Source organism: Onychomys torridus, chromosome 18 (assembly GCF_903995425.1).
Source record: "Onychomys torridus chromosome 18, mOncTor1.1, whole genome shotgun sequence".
Lineage (NCBI taxonomy): Eukaryota > Metazoa > Chordata > Mammalia > Rodentia > Cricetidae > Onychomys > Onychomys torridus.
In genome coordinates this window covers 44652410-44674823 of record NC_050460.1, presented here as the reverse complement: position 1 = coordinate 44674823, position 22414 = coordinate 44652410, and the positions used below count along the sequence as shown (strand labels likewise).

At 47.4% G+C, this 22414-nt stretch overlaps 1 protein-coding gene across 1 annotated transcript in view; it reads left to right on the top strand.

The window, feature by feature from the left end:
• The first annotated feature begins 3037 nt into the window (after positions 1-3037).
• Positions 3038-22414, top strand: part of Srgn (serglycin) — a 34300-nt gene continuing 14923 nt past the window's right edge. The window contains exons 1-2 of the mRNA XM_036167992.1: positions 3038-3162; positions 21256-21456. Coding sequence (XP_036023885.1) covers positions 21381-21456 — 76 coding nt within the window. The 5' untranslated portion in view covers positions 3038-3162; positions 21256-21380. The remainder of the gene's footprint in view (positions 3163-21255; positions 21457-22414) is intronic.

Genomic DNA, 22414 nt, shown 5'->3' with positions numbered 1-22414 from the left:
TTGCCCTGGTTGGAACTGTCATCATTTTCTCGTGTGTTCTCTCCTACAGAGTGTGTCTTCAGGAAGGCGGAGAAGGCGGGACTATGGCCATATTACCCTCACAGGTGCTCATGGGTAATTCCAGCACCTGCCCTAGGGATCACATAGAAGGTGCTCAAAAGGCTTCCCAGATGGACCAAATGCAGGGAAGGACGAAGAAGCTTCCTTTTCACAAACACCCCCTACTCCCTGGGTCTGCCAGTCAACAGCCAGAGAGTATAAACTAGTTGTCTCACATCCCCACCCCCCACTTCCAGCTTCTCTATAAACAAAATAAGGAGCCGTTCCTCAAAGAGTGAGACATAATCCCAGGACTTCAGAGGTGGAGGCTGGACGGTCAGAAGTTCAAAGTCATCCTCAGCTATGTAGTTGGAGACCAGCTTGTGATACTTGAGACTCTGTTTCAAGAAAAGAGCTGGAGAGATGGCTCAGCGGTTAAGAGCACTGCCTGCTCTTCCAGAGGTCCTGAGTTCAATTCCCAGCAACCACATGGTGGATCACAACCATCTGTAATGAGATCTGGTGCCCTCTTCTAGAAGTGCTTGTGTGCTTGAAGATAAGACAGGTCACTCATATACATAAAATAAATATTAGGGGGAAAAAAGAAAAGGAAAGAGCCTCCCCCTCAAAAGAATGCCTTGCAGTGGTGGCACACGCCTTTAATTCCAGCACTCGGGAGGCAGAGGCAGGCAGGTCTTTGTGAGTTTGAAGCAAGCCTGGTCTACAGAGCAAGATCCAGGAAAGGTGCAAAGCTACACAGAAAAACCCTGACTCGGGAAAAAAAAAAAAAAAAAAAGAAAGGAAAAACCAAAAACAAGGAAGGAAGAAAAAGAAAAGAAATAAAGGAAGTCCAGAAGTTCCAGTCGTGGGTATATGCCTGAGAGAAAGAGAAAAGTAGCGTCTGTCCAAACAAAATCACACATGGCAAGTCCACAGCGGTGTTACTTGTAAGTGATGTCCATCAGCAGATGAGTGGATGAAACCACGTGGTTCAGGTATATGATGGGCTATTTGCCCATAAAAAAAGGAGTAAGTGCTGATACACGCCACACACAGAGACCCTCAAAAACAGCATGCCAGCGAGATGCCACAGCACTTCCTGAGCCAACCTGCTATTGATCGCTGGGACCCACATAACGCCACAAGGAGAGAACCAGCCCGCAGCTGTCTGCAGGACCCCAGTATTTGTGGCCCCACAGGTTGAAGGGAAAATTAAGAGGAGACTTGTTCAGTCCAACATCTCAGGGTTTCGTGGCTGGCTTTCCTCCCCCAAACCCCCGCCCGCCCACCTTGCTGTATAGACCAGGGTGGCCTCAATCTCATAGAAGTCCAGCTGCCTCTGTTTACTGCATGAGTGTTGGGATTAAAGGCAAAACCGTTGCACCCAAATTCAGTACATATCCAGGGTGGCCTTGAACTCCCGATCCTCTTGTCTCCTGGAAGGTGTTAGAATTTCAGGCATATATTCTAATGCCTGGTCTTCCTCTGCCGCCATCATCCTTCTACACAGCACTATCACCTTCTGTATGAAGAAGCTACTCTACCAGGAGTCATTCATTCCAGAAGTATTTGTTGGATACCCACAAACACTGGGTCACTGTTCCAGGTCCTGGGGCTCAGCGGTGAGCACCCCACCCCTGATTTTTTTGTCCTCTTAATTTGTGACTGCCTCGCCTGGGAGTGGCCCATCTGCCCCTCCATGACATCAGGAGCCTCCACACTCTTGTTCACACCCCCAGAGTTCACCTCAGTCACTGTTTACTGGTTGGATTTTATCCCTTGGCCATTGTCTGATGGAAAGGTGTGGCCCCTGGCTCTCACCCACAGCCCCAAGCCTGATAATGGGGCTTAGTCCTGCGATCAGGTCAAACTTTGAGCTAGGGAAGGCTGACAGTATCTTGTGCCGGGACAGGCATTCTTTCCTCTATCTCCTCCAAGGACCTTGCTTTGTGCCTTTTACGTGTCCACGCACCAGGGCTTCCAAGGTCTCTTGAGCGCCTCTTCGGGATACGAGACTTCTGAGAACTGGGACTTGCCAGGGGGGGGGGGGGGGGGTGTCTGTGGAATCACCATCTTTGAGGTTGCCAGTCGAATCTAGAGACTTCCCGTTACAGTTGGGGAAACTGAGGCATAGACTGGGATAAAGATACATCCACGAGAATGGGCAGATTCTAGACAAATTGCAAGTTCAATTGTGCTTCTATATTATAAACTAACGCTTCGAATAGTTGGATGGTTTTGGACTGTGTTCCCAGTGCGTTTCTTTGGCTAGTGCTGGGGTCTAACTGGCCTGGTACCTGGAAGACAGGCATTGTAGCGCTGAGCTCCCCCACACTACTGTTTTATGGGGGCTTCTCTGAGGGCCCCCATAAATATCAAACCGAGGGACAGGGACTCTGGTGACAAGATCATGATTGGACTCCTTGAGGTGTCCGGTCTGCTTTTGCACCCCATTTGCTGGCTGTGCCTGGGCCACAGAATGAAGGAGAGAGAGAAAATGAAGGAGATGAAGGGATTAAGGATTAAACCGCAGCCTGCGGGAGTGGTGCAGGCCTTTAATCCCGGCACTCAGATCTCTGTGAGTTCGAGGCCAGCCAGGGCTTCTCTGTGGAGCCTCTCTAGAAAAACAAACAAACAAACAAACAAACAAACAAAACAAAACAACAACAAAAAGGAATTAAATTACACCCTACTTACATTTGATGACCCTGCTTTTGTGTTTTTATTCATTTGTAGTGCTAGGATTGAATCCATTTCTTCTTTTCACTCAGGCAAGTGCACCAAGCTACTCTCTGAAGTTGCCAGACTACTTTAAAACACAAGGAAGAAATCCCAGCCCTCAGAGGAGTGGGGCCTTGGATCTGCTGCCTGACTCCCCCCACACACACCCCCACCGGGGATTGGGTGAGCCTTGAGACATAATCTCTGAGCCCCTCTGTTGGATCAGAGGGTCAGCTGACGGGAAGACAGTCCTATTGTATGTAAAAGACTCTGAATCAAGCTTTCTCTAGTCCAACTGTGCCAAGTGGCAGGCAACTTAAGGTCTCCCTGGGAAGAGAATCTCAGCAGATCTTCCTCCTGTCAGTGCGGCCCAGGAAGGCCAGGCACAGGGCTCGGAGACAGGTGAGTGGCCGGAGGCATGAACTGTCCTGTCTTTTCTGGATGTAAGCTGGTGATTCTCCTGGGGGGGTGGCTTGGTGTAGGGGGGAAATTAGGGCCATTTTTCTTTACAAAGAAGACATTACCAGGTACGAGGCCTCCGTGCTTCAGATCTCAGTCGGTTTGCCTTAGACACACCCACGTCTGTACCACATTGGGAAAGAAATGCAGAGCGCTAGAGCTGGACTCAAGGCCACAGGGGCTGAGGGGCTGAAGTTGGGGGACATGGAGGGATTAGAGGCAGTCTGGAGGTTTCACTCCATACACTGTCCATCTGTGTTCCAGGCTGTTCTCTCTCTCTTTCTTTCCCTCTCGGGTTTTTTTGAGACAGGGTTTCTCTGTGTAGCTCTGCCTGTCCTGGAACTTACTCCGTAAACCAGGCTGGCCTCGAACCCAGAGATCCTCCTGCCCCAGCCTCCCCAGTGCTGGGCTTAAAAGCATGCGCCACTTTGCCTGGCCCAGGCTGTTCTCTTTCACTGCTTCTTCTTTCTGCTGAGGACATCTTGGCTGTGACTTTCACAGTGCTCCGGGAACATCTCCCTTTGCTGACGGTAGAAAGAGTCTCTGACTTGGAGTCTGGGGGCCTGGATCAGAATCTTGATTGCTGTCAAACTAAAGAGCCCCGTCTTTGTAGACAGCTAGGCTCAGACCCTGGCTCTCCCCTTGCTGATGGCCTGGTCTGGGGCAGTAAGATGCTGTATTTTCAAGCCTCGGTGTCCTCATCTCGCGAGGAGGCTAGTCCATTTTGAGTACCGTCGTTGTCGGTCTATTCGTTCCTTCTCCTAGACACTTCGTGACAAACCTGGTTGGGGGGTGAGGGGGTGGTGGTGGACGGGTAGGGGGGGAATGTCACTTGGTCCCCCGGTCCAAGAGGCAGCACTGGATTAGGCAGGGTGGACCCACCTCCAGTTCCAGGCCAGCCTGGGCCACAGAGTGAGGCCCTGGATCAAACCAAGCAAAGCAAAACCAGACCAAACCAAACCTGAAATGTGGTAGTGTAGGCCTGGAATCCCAGCACTTGGGGGACAGAAGCAGGCAGATCAGGAGTTCAAGGCCAACCTCAGTTACATAGCGAACTTGAGACCAGCCTTGGTTACATGAGACCCCCATCTCAAGAAACAAAAAAAAATGCAGTTTGTTTGGATTGAGACAAACATTGATTGTCATGCAGCCACAGAATTCACTTATCAGTAAGGGATATGGGAACTCACTGAGTATGATACATATATATGGAGAGAGAGAGAGAGAGAGAGAGAGAGAGAGAGAAATTGGAATGAAACTATATAAGAAACACATTTCTTTTTTCTTTTTTTTTTTGGGGGGGTGGGATTCGAGACAGGGTTTCCCTGTGTAGCTTTGAGCCTTTCCTGGAACTCACTTGGTAGCTCAGGCTGGCCTTGAACTCACAGAGATCTGCCTGGCTCTGCCTCCCCGGTGCTGGGATTCAAGGCATGTACCACCACAGCCCAGCTAAAGCACCAATGCTAAACCAGGTTCAAACCTGTTCTCTCATCACTTGAGAAGCTGAGGCAGGAGGCTAGTCACCAGTTTGAGACCAGCTTGGGTTACACAGAGAGTTCAGGCTAGCCTGGGCTAGAATGAGACCCTATCTCAAACAACAACAAAAACCAAAACCCACCAAACAAAACCAATGAAACAACCGTATTTTGGGCTCACTGGGGTTTCTGGTGTTCATGGGCCTGGAGTGATTTCTCCTGCATCCCTCATCTAACAAAGATGAGTCGAGATGAAGCTTCAGAGAGAGCTCCTTATTTACAGACTCCAGGACTCTTAGCAGAGAGTGGGGTTCAGTCCTTCCCTCTGAACATCCTAAGGTTCAGTGTGACCCTATGTGATAACAGCTCTGGCTGTTCTGGAACTTGCTTGTTAGACCAGGCTGGCCTTGAACTCACAGAGCTCTGCCTGTCTCTGCCTTCCGAGCGCTATACATGCGGCAACCCCACAGCCTTGTGAGACAGATTAGCAACTTGCAGATGTGCTAATAGGGGGAGGGCTGTCGTTACTTGGTACTAATGGGCCAGGGCACCACTAGCCAACTCTTCTAGGGGCTGGGATGCAGCACAGCTGGTGTGTAACTACCGCGTACAAGAAGGCCCTGGGTTTGATTGCCATCACTGCATAAACGCACAGGTAGTCGGGGAACACGCCTGCAATCCCAGCACTCGGGAGGTGGAGTCTGGAACTTCAGGAGTGCATGATGGTTATTCTTATGTGTGCAGTAACTGAGTTTGAGGCCAGCCTGGGCTCCATAAAACCTTATCTCAAAATAACAGGCACAATCAACTCACCCTCCTAACATTGATGAGGAGGGGCTAATTCCCTGTTTTAACAGGTGTGGACACTGAGTTCAGGTAAGTTCATTAGATTCCTCGGGGCATTCAAGTGACAGATTCTAAGTAGTCATGGATCCAGCCGTGTCTGAGCCTCAGACACATACCGAGCGCCTGCTGTACGCCAGGCACATAGAGTTGTCCTGGGTTCAGACAGTCCTTGCTCTGGTGCAGTGGTGTGAAACCTTCCTAATGCCGTGACCCTTTACTACAGGTCCTCAGGTGGTGGTGACCCCCCCAACCATAACATTATTTTGGTTGCTACTTCGTAACTGTAATATTGCTACTGTTAGGAATTGTAATGTTAATAACTGATCTACAAGCTCTCTGATATGTGAGCCCTGTGAAAGGGTCATTGGACACCGCCCCCCCCCAAAGCGGTCACGACTCACAGGTTGTGTGTGAATGGTTGCTCTGGTGGGTCTCATGTGCGGACCTCGTGTGGTGAGGTGGAGGGGCGTGGACATCTATGAGATAACAGGGCCGACCCACGAAGCTAGCCCAGCTTCCGTCTCCCCTGCATGGGCAGGGCAGCAGGATGATGACCCAAGCTTCAGCTGGCCTGTCTGCCCGGAGGTAATGATCACCCTGTGTGGGGAGCTGACAGAAGCAGTCAGGTGTCTCAAGGCCCTCCTTATCTCCGGACTTGGACCTCTTTGGGTCACACGCCCTCCGGAGGACTTTCCCTATCTCTGTTTCACACAAACAAGCACAGGATAGGAGATGCCATCCCGGGGTGCTAACAGAATAGCCTATCCCCACAGCATTGTCAGGGCAGGATTAGGAGGCCTACCCCGACATTTCTGCACAAGTATTTGTGTTTTGCTAAATGGCTCTGGTGGCGAAGGGTTTGGAGGAGGCAGATAAGATATCCACCCCCTCAACGTGTGTGTGTGTGTGTGTGTGTGTGTGTGTGTGTGTGTGTGTGTGTGTGTAGAGGTCAGAGAACAACAGTGGGTGTAGTCCCTCAGGCTCTAACCACCTATTTTTGGAACCAGCGTCTCACTGGTTTGGAACCTATTGGTTCAGCGTGGCCGGTCATCCAGTGAGCCTCAGGGGCCTGTCTGTCTCTACTTACCCAGTGCTGGAGTCACAAGCATGGGTTGCCAAGCCCAGGTTTTTGGGGTTTTGTTTTTTTTTAATGTGGGTCTTGGGAATTGAACTCGTGTGTCTTCATGCTTGCAAACAGAGCAGTCTCCCCAGCTCTCTCTGATTAGGCTTTAGCAAGCCAGCTCTGGCTGCTGGGTGATTGACAGACAGGTCTAGACTCCTCTCCGTTCAGGGAGGCCCTGAATGAGCATGCTCCCTCTGGGCTTTATCACCATAAAGATCAAATTATACTCTCAGCTTCTTTATCTGTCTCAGAGCACTTGAGAGAGCGAGAGAGAGGAGAGGAGAGGAGAGGAGGAGAGAGAGTTAAATGTATTCATCTGTGAAAAGTGCTAAGATAACAGAGTCTGCCCTTGTTTTATATGGGTGATTTTAATTACACCCAGCCTCCAGAACAGAGCTGGGCACACCCCAGCTTCCCACCTCCTGTCAGTCAGCCTCAACCCCGGCCCCTTCATGGCAGATATGGCTGAGGACCAATAGGTGGTGGCGCACGCCTTTAATCCCAGCACTCAGGAGGCAGAGGCAGGTGGATCTCTGTGAGTTCGAGGCCAGCCTGGTCTACAAAGCAAGTTCCAGGACAGCCTCCAAAAGCTACAGAGAAACCTTGTCCTGAAAAAAAAACAAAAACAAAAAAAACAAAAAAACCCAAAACCAAAACCCAAAAAGGGGTGTGGGGGTGTGGGGGTGGCACACACCTTTCATTCCAGCACTCAGGAAGCTGAGGATCTCTATGATTTTGAGGCCAGCCTGGTCTACAAAGTGAGTTCCAGGACAGCCAGGACTACACAGAGAAACCCTGTTTCTAAAAAACAAAAACAAAAACAAAACAAAAAAAAAAAAACAGAGAAACCAACGCAAAAGGGCCTGGGATCACAGGGAATCATGAAGTCTCCCCAGAAGCCAGAACGTAGTACTTTTCTTTGTATCTTGTCTCCTCCCGTCTCCATTCCTTTCTTTTCTGTTTTAAAGACAGAGTTTCATTTGGCCCAGACTACCCTCAGATTCCTTATGTAGCCAAGCAGGTCCACCTTCGCCACCCTAGCCTGGGAGTTCAGTGGGGGCCACTGTAGCTGGCTGCCTCTTCTCCCTTTCTGGAAGAGTTAGAAATTCCAAAGTCCCCCCTGGTTACACTCTGCTGCTGATTAATCTTCTAAACAAGGCTTTGTTTTAAAAATGGATTGAATTCTCCTGTCTCAAAAATCGGCCTATTTTCTCTTGCGGCCCCCTGTGGAGAGGGAGGACTGCAGGCGGGATGTCCTTTCAAGACTTGAAAACCATCTCGTGGTAGCTAGAGTCCTGTTCTTCTCTGAAGCTGGGGGACCTGACTCCTTCCCCTGGGCTGGTTTCCTGTCCTAGACGGAGGAGAGCGTTAGAATTACCTAGGTGCTCCTCCTACTGCCTATGGACTTGGGCAGCGAGGTCGCGCCCAGGAATCCCCAGAGTCCCAACAGACCGCCCTGGGCTCTTCTGCGCCTGCTTGGAAGTTTGAGTTTACTCTTGGGTTGTTGTTTTGCTTTTCTTTCCTTTCCTTCTCCATTTTCTTGCTTTTTGTGTGACAGGGTATGGCCCCGGGCTGACCTGGAACTTGACACGATCCTCTGAGACTGGGATTGTAGGTGAACAATACCATGCCACACACTTTACTGTTTTTATATTCCAATTTTTGGAGTTAAATAGGAGTATAAAGAGGTAGGGGTGCTAGGGACAGAGGGCTGGCCAAACTGCTTAGGCCCCGAGTCTGACAACCGGCACTACAAACAACAACAAAAATCTAAAGATGGTTGGGGGGGGGGGGCGGGGCGCGGTATTGGCAAGATGGCTCAGTAACTGTTCCTGCTGCCAAACCTAACAATCTGAGTTCGATATCGGGGCCCCGTGTGGCAGAAGAAGAAAGCCAATTCCTCCTTCTGACCTTCACGGGTGTGCCCCAATAAATAAACAGATAAAAAGTAAAGAAGGATGGGAGTTTTGTAGAGAGGGCTCAGCAGTTAGGAGCGCGTCCTGCTCTTCCAGAGGACCCAGCTCAGATCCCAGCACCCATGTCAAGTGACTCACAGCCGCCTGTAACTCCAGCTCCAGGACATTCAGTGCCTCTGGCTGCTGGGTTCCTTCCTGAATGTACAAGCACATACTCAGGCACAAACACACCTATATAAACATAATTAAAAATAAAAGATGTTTGGACTCAGGATTTAACTTAACCAATGCAGCACTTGCGTGTATTTGCAATAGGAAAAGTGGTCTCTAATCCACACGACTCGGGTGTTAGAATCAAACCCCAAGCCTCAGGCACACAACACAAGTACTCACCATCGAGCTATATCCCCAGGTCCCCCAACATTTCATACAGATTCGAGTTCATTGTGAGCACAGGGGCCTACATGTCAGGCACTCTGGGGTGCGTGGAAGAGACACTCTCCTTGATCTTTCCCCTGGCATATGAATTTCTGGACATTAAGCACAGGCTAGACCATTTTAGTGCTTGTGAGCACCTGCTGCAGGCAGGGACTCTTCTAGGCTTTTGAAAACACATCAATGAGCAATAGATTCCTTCTTCGTGTTTGAGGCATCCTATGGGTGTGGCAGGTGAAGGGTTAATGCTGTAAGGAAGGCTGAGGAGAAAAATTAGGGGGCTGTGGCTCCCTGAAGGATATGGGGGAGGTCAAAAAGCATTAGTGAGGTTTCTGGGCCTGCTTCCATAAGAAGGGGCAATTTCAACCAAGGTTTGAAGAGGGTGAGGGGTGAAGATGGATGTCGGGATGATGCGGATAAAGCCTTCCAGGTCTGGGAAGCAGCCAGAGGCTGCAAGAAATAAAATCCAACACAAACAGCAGGAAGGGGGCCACCCAAAAGATAAGGTTTCTGAGAAAGGGCCAAAGGAAGGGAGGACGATGCTCATTGTGTGCAGCTGCCCTGTGGGTGGGGTGATTTACCCCATCCTGGACCAGCTCTGCACAAAGCCCTGGGCTAACGGAAAGCAGACCAATGTGGCTTGTGGAAACGGCTCCCAGGCCAGCTCTTTCACAAGTACGCATGACTTGTTGTCTCCTGGGCCTCAGTGGTCTGGATGCAAGGAGATGAACAGAGCCGGTAACCCCAGCATTTGGGAGGCTGGAGGAGGAAGATCTGGGCTAACCTGGGCTGTGTGATAGCCATATAGGCCCTGCCTCCAAATATTGGGCTGCTCACTGACCTCTTGCTTGTTGACCTCGGGTGTCCTTAGTGACCTAACAGTGCTGTTAATAAGGCAATATGTGAAGCGTCTTTTGAGAGCAACTGCTTTTAGTAATGAGACATGTGCGTGCAGCATGTGTGTGCCTGTATGAGTGCATATGCATGTGTGCACACACGTGTGCTCATCTATGTATGTGTGTGCATGTATGTATGTACATATTTGTCTATGTGCATGCATGTGTAGTCAAGTGTATATGCACGTATGTGCATGCATGTGTGCATATGTATGTATGTGTGTGAACATTTGGGTGTGCTTGTGTGTGCGAGTGAGTATACATGTGTGCACAGCACATATGAGTATTATGTATATGCGTGCGAGTGCGTGTGCGTGTGCGTGCGTGTGTGTGTGTGTGTGTGTGTGTGTGTGTGTGTGTACTGGGGATTAAGCATAGGAACTCACACTTGCTAGGCATGCACTCTACCACAGGATCCCCTTTGTTCTTTTGAGACACCAGGTCTCTCCAAGTTGTCCAACCTGGCTTTGAACTCACTTTGTAGCCCAGGCAAGCCTTGAACTTTCAATCTTTCTACCTCAGCCTCCTGAGTAATTAGGATTATAGGACTAATGACAGCACGTAAGGTCTTGAAACTTTAGGGTTTTGTTTGTTTGTTTATTTTCTTGAGATGGGGTTTCACTATGTAGCCCAGGCTAACCTCAAACTCACCATTTAACTGAGGTTGACCTGGAACTCCTGATCCTTCTATGTGTACCTCACAAGTGTGAAATATTGTGCTCAGCCTGCTAATGTTGAGACTTTGTGTGTGTGTGTGTGTGTGTGTGTGTGTGTGTGTGTGTGTGTGTGTGTAGTGTATATGTGTGTAATTTCAGAGCATAACTTGTGGGAGTTGGTTCCCTCTTTCCACCAAGCAGGTTCCAGGGATTAACTCAGGTCATTAGCCTTGGTGGCAAGCTCACCATCTCACTAGCCTGTATTGAGACTTGTTTATGCTAGAAGCAAAGCCATCTGACTTGGTCTGAGGAAAAGGCAGGCAAAAAAACCTGTGAGAGCCAGGCTTGGAGCTCCCTGGAGAGGGCTTCCATGGCCTGAACAAGGCTCTTGGTTGATCCTAGAGCTGAAAGTTAATATTTATTTAATTTTATTAGGTGTGAAAGCCCCTTTCTACTACACCGCACAGGATGCCTTGTGGGAAGTTTCCTCTGTAAGCAGCTAACTGTCATCTGCCCGTTGGGAAGGTTTAGAAAGTATTGTGCAAATACTTGGGGGTAGGGGTGTCTTTGCCCCCCCCAAAAAAGCCCCAAAACGTAGCAAATGTCTTAACCTTTGGATAACAGGGAAACTGGTGTGTTCTGACCCCACCGAGGAGCCACCGGTGACGCTGTAATGGCACATGCTTTGGTTAGCTCCTCTCTGGCTCTCCTTGCTCATAACAGATAGAGCATTTGGTTTTGCTTTGTTGTTTTGTTTTAAGACAGGAACTCACTTTGAGGTTTTAAACTAAACTACACTGAGCAAGTTCTTATTCACTCCTAATGTTCTTTTCCTTCCTTGGTTAACCCAGCCTTCTACCTCAACCTGTCTTGTCACTTTTTTTTTTTTAATACTTGGGTCTGACTGTGTGTCTTTAGCTAGCCTGGAACTCATTATGTAGCCCAGACTGTCCCCAAACTCAGAGAGATCTGCCTGCCTCTGCCTCCCAGGAGGTAGAATTAAATATGTGTGTTAAATATGTGTGATGAGGATATTTTGTTTTTTGTTTGTTTGTTTGTCTGTTTTTTAAGACAGGGTTTCTCTGTGTAGTCCTTGCTGTCCTGGAACTCACTTTGCAGACCAGGCTGGCCTCAAACTCAGAAATCTTCCTGCCTCTGCCTCTCGAGTGCTGGGATTAAAGATGTGCACCACCACCGACCAGCCTTTTGTTGGTTTTTTGAGACAGGGTTTCATTATAGGCAGATGTTCTCGAACTCATGAACTCATGACAATCCTCCTGCCTCAGGTTTAAGTGCTTGAATTACAGCTGTGACCCACCACACTAAACTCTGCCTTGAGGACAAAATTTTAAGATGATCACCATCAGTCTTGCAATGATTCTCATTCTCTATTAAGATGCAGATGTTGAACAAAAGTTTCAGCTGGAGAGGAATGAGTTCGAGGTCTATTGTATGACATTGGCAATAAAGGTGAATAACAAGGCATAGTTGACAGTGTGATATCCACTGATCCATCACAAACTTACTGCCTGTCACCGCCCCCCCAGGCCACCGTGGAATCCCCCTCACTTCCATCTGTGCTTGTCAGCTACCTGTGAGTCACAGCTCCCTCACGGCCAGAGAATACAGCGTCACATACCTTGCTCGCAGAAAGAGCAAATTCAGAGTCTGAAATTCAGTTCCTGGAGAATGCATTCCATGTTCATAGCATCACAGAGTTGAAAGGTCATGAGTGGAGTCATTGTCCTTTGGGGGTCAATTGGATTATTCCCTTGAAAATGTGATATGCTGGGAGTGACGGCTCATGCCTGTGATCCCAGCAGCACCTGGGAGTCTGAGGCAGGAGAATTGCTGCAAGTTCAGGTCCAGCCTGTGCTAAAGAGTAAGACCTTATCTCAAAAATCAAGGACAAATTTTTAAGAAAATAAATAGGTTTTTTAAACCTCATTTCAAAAATGTGTGCGAAATAGTGTGTTACTTGGCTCAACTGAGTAATTTCATGGTGCAAACATATTCTAAAATGTCACTTTGGGGGTTGGGGATGTAGCTCAGTGGTATAGCGCTTGCCTAGCAAGCGCAAGGCCCTGGGTTCGGTCCTCAGCTCCAGAAAAAAAAGGGGGGGGGGGATGTCACTTTGGTGAATATGATCATTTTTGTCAGTGGGAAAAGGAACTTCCCATCAAGTTTGACAACCTGAATTCAATACCTAGGATACATGATGGAAGGAGAGAACTGACTCCTGAAATTTGTCCTCTGACCTCCGTAAGTGTTCTGTGGCATCCATATTTGCAAGCACATATGCCAACACTCATGTGCGTGCGTGTGTGTGTGCGCACACACACACACACACACACACACACACACACACACAAACACTACAAATTCTGGGGCCACACCTTCATTGAATGTCAGCAGACACTAAGGTAGTGAGGTGGGGATTATAATGGATGGGAAGGTATTTGGGGTTCAGTGTAGAAGCTGGGAAGTGGCATCGCTTAAAAGCCATTGACACGGAACCTGCCAGAAGGGGTTCTTCAGGGTCTGAGTCTTCAGGGAGCCCTGTGAACTCAAGTTCCTTAACTAATAGTGACCTCATTAGCCAAAGGTGGCAGCTGTGCATGGGGAGAGCGTGGGCCAGCGTTCTGGACACACTCAGTACACATTACTCCAGGTGAGCAGCTCTACCTTCGGAAACCATAGCACACTTAGAAATTGCACAGACCCGTTCTGCCTGCCCATCCCCACCACTCCAGAAGGAGAGCACGCTCACCCGCTCTCTTGAGAGAACTGCCCCTTGAGGCAAACGCATCCCTCCTTGGTCTTCTCCGAGGTAGGATGTGCCTTGGCGAATCCCGGCTTGACTGAGGATGGGGCCTCCCCCTCACTCCTCATCTCCCCCTCTGTCATTTTAAGATGTAGCCTCACATCTTTCCTGCAATCTCTCATGGGTTTGTTGAAGTACATCTCCTTTTGCTAGTTCCAAGTCCTTGGGGAAAAACTTGAAATGAAAGGTACCTCACTTTTACCCCTGTGAGCTAACGTGAGTGCTTCCGCGGATGTTCCAAAATGGAAGGATACTTCACTTGTGACAGAACGCGACTGTTTCGCCCCCAAATATTCTTCCTCCTCAGCCTCCCTGGCTACACTGATTCCCAGCTACACTGCCTTGAGGTTAATAATGGTAATCCTAGCTATTATTATTATTATTATTATGCTGAGGGCTAATCTCCAGGTCTCAGGTTGGCATGCTCTGCCACTGAGCTGTCCATGGCCCTCACCACAATTGTTTTATGGGTGTTTGTTGTTGTTGTTGTTGTTTTGTTTGTTTGTTTGTTTGTTTTTCGAGACAGGGTTTCTCTGTAGCTTTGGAGCCTGTCCTGGGACTAGCTCTGTAGACCAGGCTGGCCTCGAACTCACAGAGATCCATCTGCCTCTGCCTCCTGAGTGCTGGGATTACAGGCATATGCCGTCGCCTGGCTTATGGGTGGTTTTTGAGATCTGATCTGTGACATGACCTCTTTATTCTCCTTGAGCCCCGGAGTGGGGTGTGGTTATCCAAGGCTTGCTCTCTATTAAAATATTTTAATTAATTAATTAATTAATTAATTTTTCTGTGCATGAGTATTTGGCCCACATATGTGTACATGCATCACATATGTGCCTGGTGCCTGTGGAAGCCAGAAGTGGGCATCAAATCTCCTGGAACTGGATTACAGACGATCATAGCCACTACGTAGGTGCTGGGAATTGAACCCAGGTCCTCTGGAAGAGCGGCCAGTGCTTTTAACTGCTGAGCCATCTCTCCAGCCCTTAAAAGAATTTTTGAAGTTAACTTTTTTTTTTCTTTTGAGACAGGGTTTCTCTGTATAGCCCTGGCTATCTTGGAACTAGCTCTGTAGACCAGGCTAACCTTGAACTCAGAGATCCACCAGCCTCTACCTCCTGAGTTCTGGGATTAAAGGTGTGCACCACCGCTGTCTGGCAAGTTAACTTTTTGTATTCTATCCAAATGATTTTGGGGTTGGGTGAGGCTGGGTCAGTCTCTACATGTCGGCTCCAACTCTCCATAACTCCAGATCCAAGGGATCCAATGATGCTTTCTTCTGGTCTCCTTGGGCACCAGGCACACCTGGTGCACATACATACATTCTTGTAGGCACACACTCATACACATAAAAAACAAAAGTAAATAATCTTTTTTTTTTTTTTCTGAGACAAGGTTTCTCTGTGTAGCTTTGTGTCTTTCCTGGATCTCACTCTGTAGCCCAGGCTGGCCTCAAACTCACAGTGATCCGCCTGCCTCTGCCTCCAGAGTGCTGGGATTAAAGGCATGCACCACCACCACCAGGTGTAAATAATCTTAAAAAAAAAAAAAAACCTTTCTGGGGTCTAAGGAGATGGCTCAGTGGTTCAAGTTCTTGCCCTGGACTTCAGCACTCAGGAGGCAGAGGCAGGCAGATCTCTGTGAGTTCGAGGCCAATCTGGTCTACAGAGTGAATTCCAAGTCAGCCAGGGCTACACAGAAAAACCCTGTCTCGAATCCCCTCCCCTCCAAAAAAAGAGCCTGCCTCAGTGAATATGCTTTAGAGCAGTCAAGGAAGACCCTTGGTGTCAACCTTGAGCCTCCTCACACTCCAGGACACATGCAGGAATTCTTGCACACACATATGTTCACATACAACATGAGAGAGAGAAGAATCTTCCCCAGTGTTTTGGTCAGATGACTAATACAATAGGTAATTCTGTCCTATAAAATTTACAACAGTAGGGCTGGGAATAGAGTTCAGTAGAACAGTGCTTGCCCAGAGAGTATGAGACCCTAAGGTCATTCCTAGTACCGAACGGGCTGGGAGGCAGCTTTTCTCAAAAAATGTTAATAGCACACGTAGGAAACCTTGTCTGGAAACTGTTAACATTTAAAAACCAATAGCTAAATGAGCTCATGATATTCAAAACCATACCACTGAAATAAAATTGGCGTGAAGCTGGGTGCAGTGGTATGTACTTCTAGTCCTTAGGAAGATTAGGAGTTCGAGGCCAGCGTTGACTACATGACCAGTTCAAGGTTGGTGTTAACCACTTGAAACCCCATCTCAAAACATCCACAACTGCTCTGAAGCCAAGACTAGAATGTGTGAGACCACAATTACTCAGGCAGAATTTATCCAGTGTCTTGGGGGTGGGGGTAGGAGGGCTGGACAGAGGCATGCTAAGGCCATCTGCAAGCTTAAGTGATTGGGAGGAGTAGTTAAAAATCAAAGAATGGGGGCTGGAGAGATGGCTCAGAGGTTAAGAGCACTGACTGCTCTTCCAGAGGTCCTGAGTTCAATTCCCAGCAACCACATGGTGGCTCACAACCATCTGTAATGAGATCTGGTGCCCTCTTCTGGCCTGCAGTCATACATGCAAGCAGAACATTGTATACATAATAAATAAATAAATCTTTAAAAAAAAATCAAAGAATGGTCAACAAAATACACATTATTTAATTACAAATCAGAAGAGAAGTAGCCAGATTTTATATTCCTTTATCGTTTAATGGGCATTAAGTTTGAATTTACTGTGTGTCGAGCATGGTGCTGCACATCTCGAATCCTAGCACTCAGGAGGCTGAGGCAGAGATGAAGAGGCCAGCCTAGCCTGCTATATAGCAAATGCAAAGCTACCTTGGCTGCCATCAAAGAGAGAGACTATCTCCTCGACTTTTGGTGTGTGCATTGCCAAGGATTGAACAAAGGACCCCTTGCATCCTAGGTAGACACTCTATCGGGGCTAGTAGTCCCAATAACCATGACATTTCTAAGTAGCATTTCACTAAGTGAGTCTGTTTGTTTCTTTTCATGTTTGCAATGAAGACAAGGGGGTGGGGGAGCCTAGAGTCTAGCATAAAATAAGAACCAACCAAAGTGTAGTAATTTCATTGGTCAATGTGGTCAGCCCCTGGAGATGGAAATGAAAAGGCCGTTGAAGAACCGCTTAATGCTTCTTAATGTATAACCACAGAACGAGAACTTCCTTCTTCCCCCGTGACTGGCAATGCCAGGTACTACACTGCGAGATTAATTTTGGGTTCTTTTGAGCAGAGGAGGAAACAGGAGTGAGGTTGGATTGTGAAGTCTAGACAGTGTTGGGTTATGGATAAAGCTGGGTACGGCTGGCACATATCAGGTTGGGTTCAAGGTCCTCCTCAGATACATAGTGAGTTCAAGGTCAGCCTGAACTACCAGATACCCTGCCTCAAAATTAAAAACTGGGTTTAGTGCTACACACCTTCAGTCCCAGCGCTCAGGAGGCAGAGGCAGGAGGATCTCTCTGAGTCTGGCCAGCTGTGTAATGAGTTCGAGGCTAGTCACTGAGTTGAGAACTTGGGCGTGGATAGATTGCTTATCCCAGAGGAAGCTTAGAATCTGCAGGAAGGGCATCTGATGAGCTCCAGGACTGGCTGGAATCTACAGGCTATCAGTGGGGCTACAGAGTCTAAAGAAGAGCAACAAACAGTGATGAAAAGGGACCCAGTATGCTGGGTGCTGTGGGCAGTTTGGGTGCCGGGACCAAGGCATGGTTTTTTGTGATCTCTGGGTTAGAGGACAACAAGGGATTTATCTTTCAAGTCCTTCCTGGAAAACCTCCAGCTGCCGACCTTTTCCCAGTAATCACTAACTGATTTTTAATTAGAAAAGATAATTAACGATACACAAAAGCAATCACAGACTAGCTTGATAGCACATCTTAGGAAAAAGGTTTGGAGCTTTGAAGTTCAATAAAGACTCTTTTGGATCAGGATCTCAAGTAGTTCAGGAGGACCCCAAATTCCTCTTTGTTTTTTGAGACAGGTTCTCTCTACATAGTCCTGGCTGTCTGGAGCTTGCTGTGTAGATCAGGCTGGCCTTGAATTCACAGAGGTCCTCCTGCCTCTGCCTCCCAAGTGCAGGGATCAAAAGTGTCCAGCACTGAACTTGGCTGGATTTAAACTCTTGATTTTACTTCCTTTATTTTCAAATGCTGGGGTTATGATCATTGGCTACCATGCTTGGCCAGTTTTGAAACCCTTCTTTTCAAAAGTCCACTTCTGCTCCCTTAAGCCTGAGTGTTTCCCTGAGAGATTTTTTTTTTCCCCTTGAGACAGGGTTTCTCTGTGTAGCTTTGCGCTTTTCCTGGATCTCGCTCTGTAGACCAGGCTGGCCTCGAACTCACAGAGGTCCACCTGGCTCTGCCTCCCCAGTGCTGCGATTAAAGGCATGTGCCGACACCCAGCTTCCCCTGAGAGATTTGTTTCCAATATTTTTGATACCTGTGAAACGATTCCTAAGACCCTGTCCCCTATGACTCAGGTCAGTGATATTCAGCCCCTGACTCTTATGTGGCTCTATTTAGCCCTGGAAAGTTCTGTAACTTTGGAGTTGGCATGTATTTTTGGTTATTTGTTTGTTTGCTCTTTTTGCTTTTGAGACCAGGATCTTGGGCAGCCCAGACCCGCCTTGAACTGGCTGTGGAATCCTGGTCTTCCTGCCCCTACTTCCTAAATGCTGAGAAACTGATATTTCAAATTCTACTAGATTCAAGGTAACAGTCATTTGAATTTTCCCATGAGTTGTTTTTTTTTTTAAGTAATTAATGGATTTAAGAGCTGGGTATGGCAATGCACACTTGTAATTCCATCACTTGGGAGGTGGAGGCAGAATGGCCAAGAGTTTGAGGCTACACAGTGAATTCCAGTGAGTTGCAGGGTAGGCTATGAATGGAGACCTCATCTCAAAAACAAACATACATCTAAAATCAGAAAATCAGGAGGGGGTTTCCCACTAAGGCAGACAAGGTAGGTAAAAGACCCCTTTTAAAGAGGTGACCTTTAACAAATGTCTCAGCTTCAGCAAGGATCAAACTAGTCTCGTCCGAAGCCTCAGGTTATTTAGAGCAGATCTGTCTTTGATCAGCCTGCATGGAAATGTTTAGCAGATACCCCTAAGCAATAATGACTCGAAGAAAGACTTCCTTTTTACACACCAGTCTTATTTCCTCTTCACTGCTCACCTGTCTCTGGAGTCTGGTTTCGGGCGCTTGTGTTCTAGAACAACGGGTCTGGCCACTGACACCAGCAGTATGAGCAGAGGAGACTAGAGACTCGGGAACCTTCCAGATTATGGGAGGTAGTGGTAGGAGGCTCCGGAGCTCAAAGTCATCCTTGGCTACACAACAAGTTCAAGGCCAGCTGGGGATACCTGAGACCCTGCCTCAATAAATATATAAGTAAGTAAATAAATAAACAATATTCCCATGACTCAGAGACTGGAGGTGGAGGGGTGTGTGGGGGGTAGTCTCCAAGTGAGAAAATCGCCCAATGATCATTTTCAGGCACAATTTCTTTCTTCAGGTTTTACTTCTGTGGCTGAGATAAAGCACCCTGACAAAAAGCCACTTAAAGAAGAAACGGTTCCTTTCAGCTCACACTTCCAGCCCATTACTGTGCGGGAGTCGAGGCAGCATGAGCTTGAAGCAGCTGGTTGCCTGCTAGTGTCTTCTACTCTTCCCTGACACTCCAGATCCCTAAGCCAGGGCACTGTGCTTCCTACCATGGGCTGGGTCTTCCCACAGAAAAGAAGAGATCTAGACAATCCCCCACAGGCCCGCCCATGGCCAGCCTGGTCTGGCAATCCCTCACTGAGACCCTCTTCCCACCTGATTGTAGGTTGTAGGAAACTGACTCTTGACTTCTAATTGTCTCTGAGGTGCTGTGGGAAACGTACTGAAGGTATTAACAGGATCTTTTGTTTTGTTATCAGGGGTTAATAATTGAAGGTTAGGATAATGGAACCAAAGACAGAAGTTCCTCCAGATACTAATTTTCCACACGGGGCGTGTGCTGGGTCTGTGTGCGAGTTGGTTGTTACAGTTCAGGACTCCCTGGCTGTGAGAGGCTTCTGAAGAGGGTCAGTTGTATATTGCTTTCTCATTTAGGGCTCCTGAGCTATTACATTCTGAGGCCTGTCCTTAGCAGGAAACGATAAGGGATCAGTAGGAAGCCCAGAACAAGGGAAGGGAAACTCCTTCCTCCTGTCAAAGCAAGGCCAAGGGGTAGGAGCAAGAAATAGAAAGTAGGCAAGAGTCTGAGCAGCCTAGGGAAGACACCCCTGAAATGGAGAGTGGTTGAACTTTCAAACAAAGAAGGGGAAAGTCACCTGGGTAAAGATGCAGCATAAACCACCCTTCCTGGGAGACTGTGGCACAGGGCCCCAGCCCCCAAGCTTGCTGGGCACTCACTCTCTCCAGGGACAGGGAAAGTCTAGTCCTTTATGTACAGGAGTATGTGTGTCTTGTGTTTTTATATCCCATAGCCCTCAGACATGGGAACCTGCCCTTGTTCCTGATTTCTGACTTACTCAAGGTCAGAAAGAGGTAAAAAATAATTTTTTTTTTTTTTTTTGAGCAGAGGATTGAACCCAGGGCCTTGCGCTTGCTAGGCAAGTGCTCTACCACTGAGCTAAATCCCCAACCCCTAAAAAACAATTTCAACATAAATAAAAAAAACAAAACAACGAAACAGGACAAAAGATAAAAACTTTAATGGAATCACCCCCCAGGGAAGCAGTTGAGGTAGAGGGACAGAGAAATTCGAAGTTTTTGTTGTTGGTGGTTTTTTTGGGGGGGAGGGGGTTGGGGGGTTTTTGTTTTTGATTTTTTGGTTTTTCGAGACAGCATTTCTCTGTAGCTTTGGAGCCTGTCCTGGACTAGTTCTGTAGACCAGGCTAGCCTTGAACTCACAGAGATCCACCTGGCTCTGCCTCCCGAGTGCTGGGATTAAAGGTGTGCACCACCACTGCCCGGCTTTTTTTTTTTTTTTTTTAAGATTTATTTATTTATTAATTATGTATACAACATTCTGCCTCCATGTATGCCTGCACGCCAGAAGAGGGCACCAGATCTTATTATAGATGGCTGTGAGCCACCATGTGGTTGCTGGGAATTGAACTCAGGACCTCTGAAAGAACAGCCAGTGCTCTTAACTTCTGAGCCATCTCTCCAGCCCCCCACCTTTTTTTTAAACAAGGTTTCTCTGTGTAGCCCTGGTTTTCCTGGAACTCACTGTGTAGACCAGGCTGGCCTCGAACTCACAGAGATCCACCTATCCCTGCCTCCCCAAGTGCTGGGATTAAAGGCGTGTGCCATTACCACCCGGCTACCTTTTATTTTTAAACCCCAAGTCCTCACTTATTTGTGAGGTAGAGGGAAAGCCTGAGATCCAATGAAAAGACTGACCCCAAGAAGAAACTGGATGTGAAACGAGAACACTCATCCAGCGTGGAAGGTTCCCTGCCTGAGCCTGACTCCTTGAGTTACGTTTCTCTTTGATGTGCTTTGTGGGATGAGTTGGTGGCATCCGAGCTCCCTTATCTCACCAGCCTCGAAACAGCTGAGTCCTCATCTGTTTAGATCATTACCTGAAGAAAGGAATGGAAAAAAATTGTTACTGAATGCTGATTCGGCTTTTTTTGATGGGGGAAACTTTTTTTTTTTTTTAATTAACATGCAAATGTCAAACAGCAAAACTTTTTGGAAAAAAAAAAACAAAAAGCAAAAGCTTGGGGAGAATCCGATGTTTCATCATGGGTATGAATAGTTGTTTTGTTTTGTTTTTCAGCTTTCTGTTTCTTCTTTCTGAGTGTTGATGTGGATCTCTTTCTATTTGTTCAGGAAACTGTGACGTGTGTTCTTGGGCAGGGTCTGTGGTTTCGGAACCTTTTTCTGAAAGGGACGAGAGAGCACTCTGCAGCATTTGCTAATCTGAGAGGCTGGTGTGCTGGGCTGAGCTGGTCAGGATGCAGCAGGTTCTCATGGGCAGCAGGCTGGTCCTGGTTCTCGCCTTCGTCCTGGTTTGGGGATCTTCGGTTCAAGGTAAGACCCAGGAACCTTCCTCCCCTGTTCTCTGATATGAAAACCTCCTCATCTATAGGAGTGGTCATCTCCATTTGAAGGTACAGGGTGTCCTATTGTGGGAGAGGAGGCAAAGAGGGATTCGAGGTGGCTGAACTTCTCAGTGTGAGTTCACTTGAGTTTGGTCTAAAAAAAAAAATTAAACTCTAAGGCAAGTGGCAACCTCAAAAACCTATCAGAATGACTGAAAAGTACTCTTTTGGGATGAAGATGTGTGGTTTATTCATTTAAAGAATTCAAGAAATAAATAGAAAATTACCCAAATGACTGGTCTTTAGAGATGATGATCTTGGAATGTTCTAGAATATCATCCTCTCCCTTAGCTGTCCACATGAATTCCATCTTTGTTTCATTTTGAGGTAGGGTCTTGTGTAGTGTAAGATGGCATTCAACTTGCTATACAGCTGAAGATGACCCAGAATTCCTGATGCCTCCTAAGTGCTGGGGTAACAGGAGTGTGTGGTCATCCTGGCTCTAAGTCAGCGTGCATTCTGATGGCCCTGTTACTTGAACAGTGGGCTTTTTTTTTTTTTTTTTTCTTTTTTTAATCGGGATAAACTTAGCTATTCTTTTTTTCTTTAGCTTTGTTCTGACCAACCATTCGATTTAGGCTAGGCGTCGCTGAAGCCAACCCAAAGAAATCTGTTAAGGACAGCCCAAAGAATGATGTTAGCATTTGTGCCCTTGTTCAGAAAATAGTCCATTTGGTAACCGCCCCCCTCCTCAAGTTTGGTTATCATTTAGGGCTGTTTAGTCACGTTGAATCTCCCTAAAACTTTTCTTGACTAAGAAGATGAAAATGAAAAGTTTGTAAGGAAAAAAAAGTACAAATTCTTCTCCTTTGATATATAAAGAAACTTTTCTAAATGAGGGAGAAGGTCATGGCCTGATAAATAGGTAGCAGAGTTTATGGCTAAAA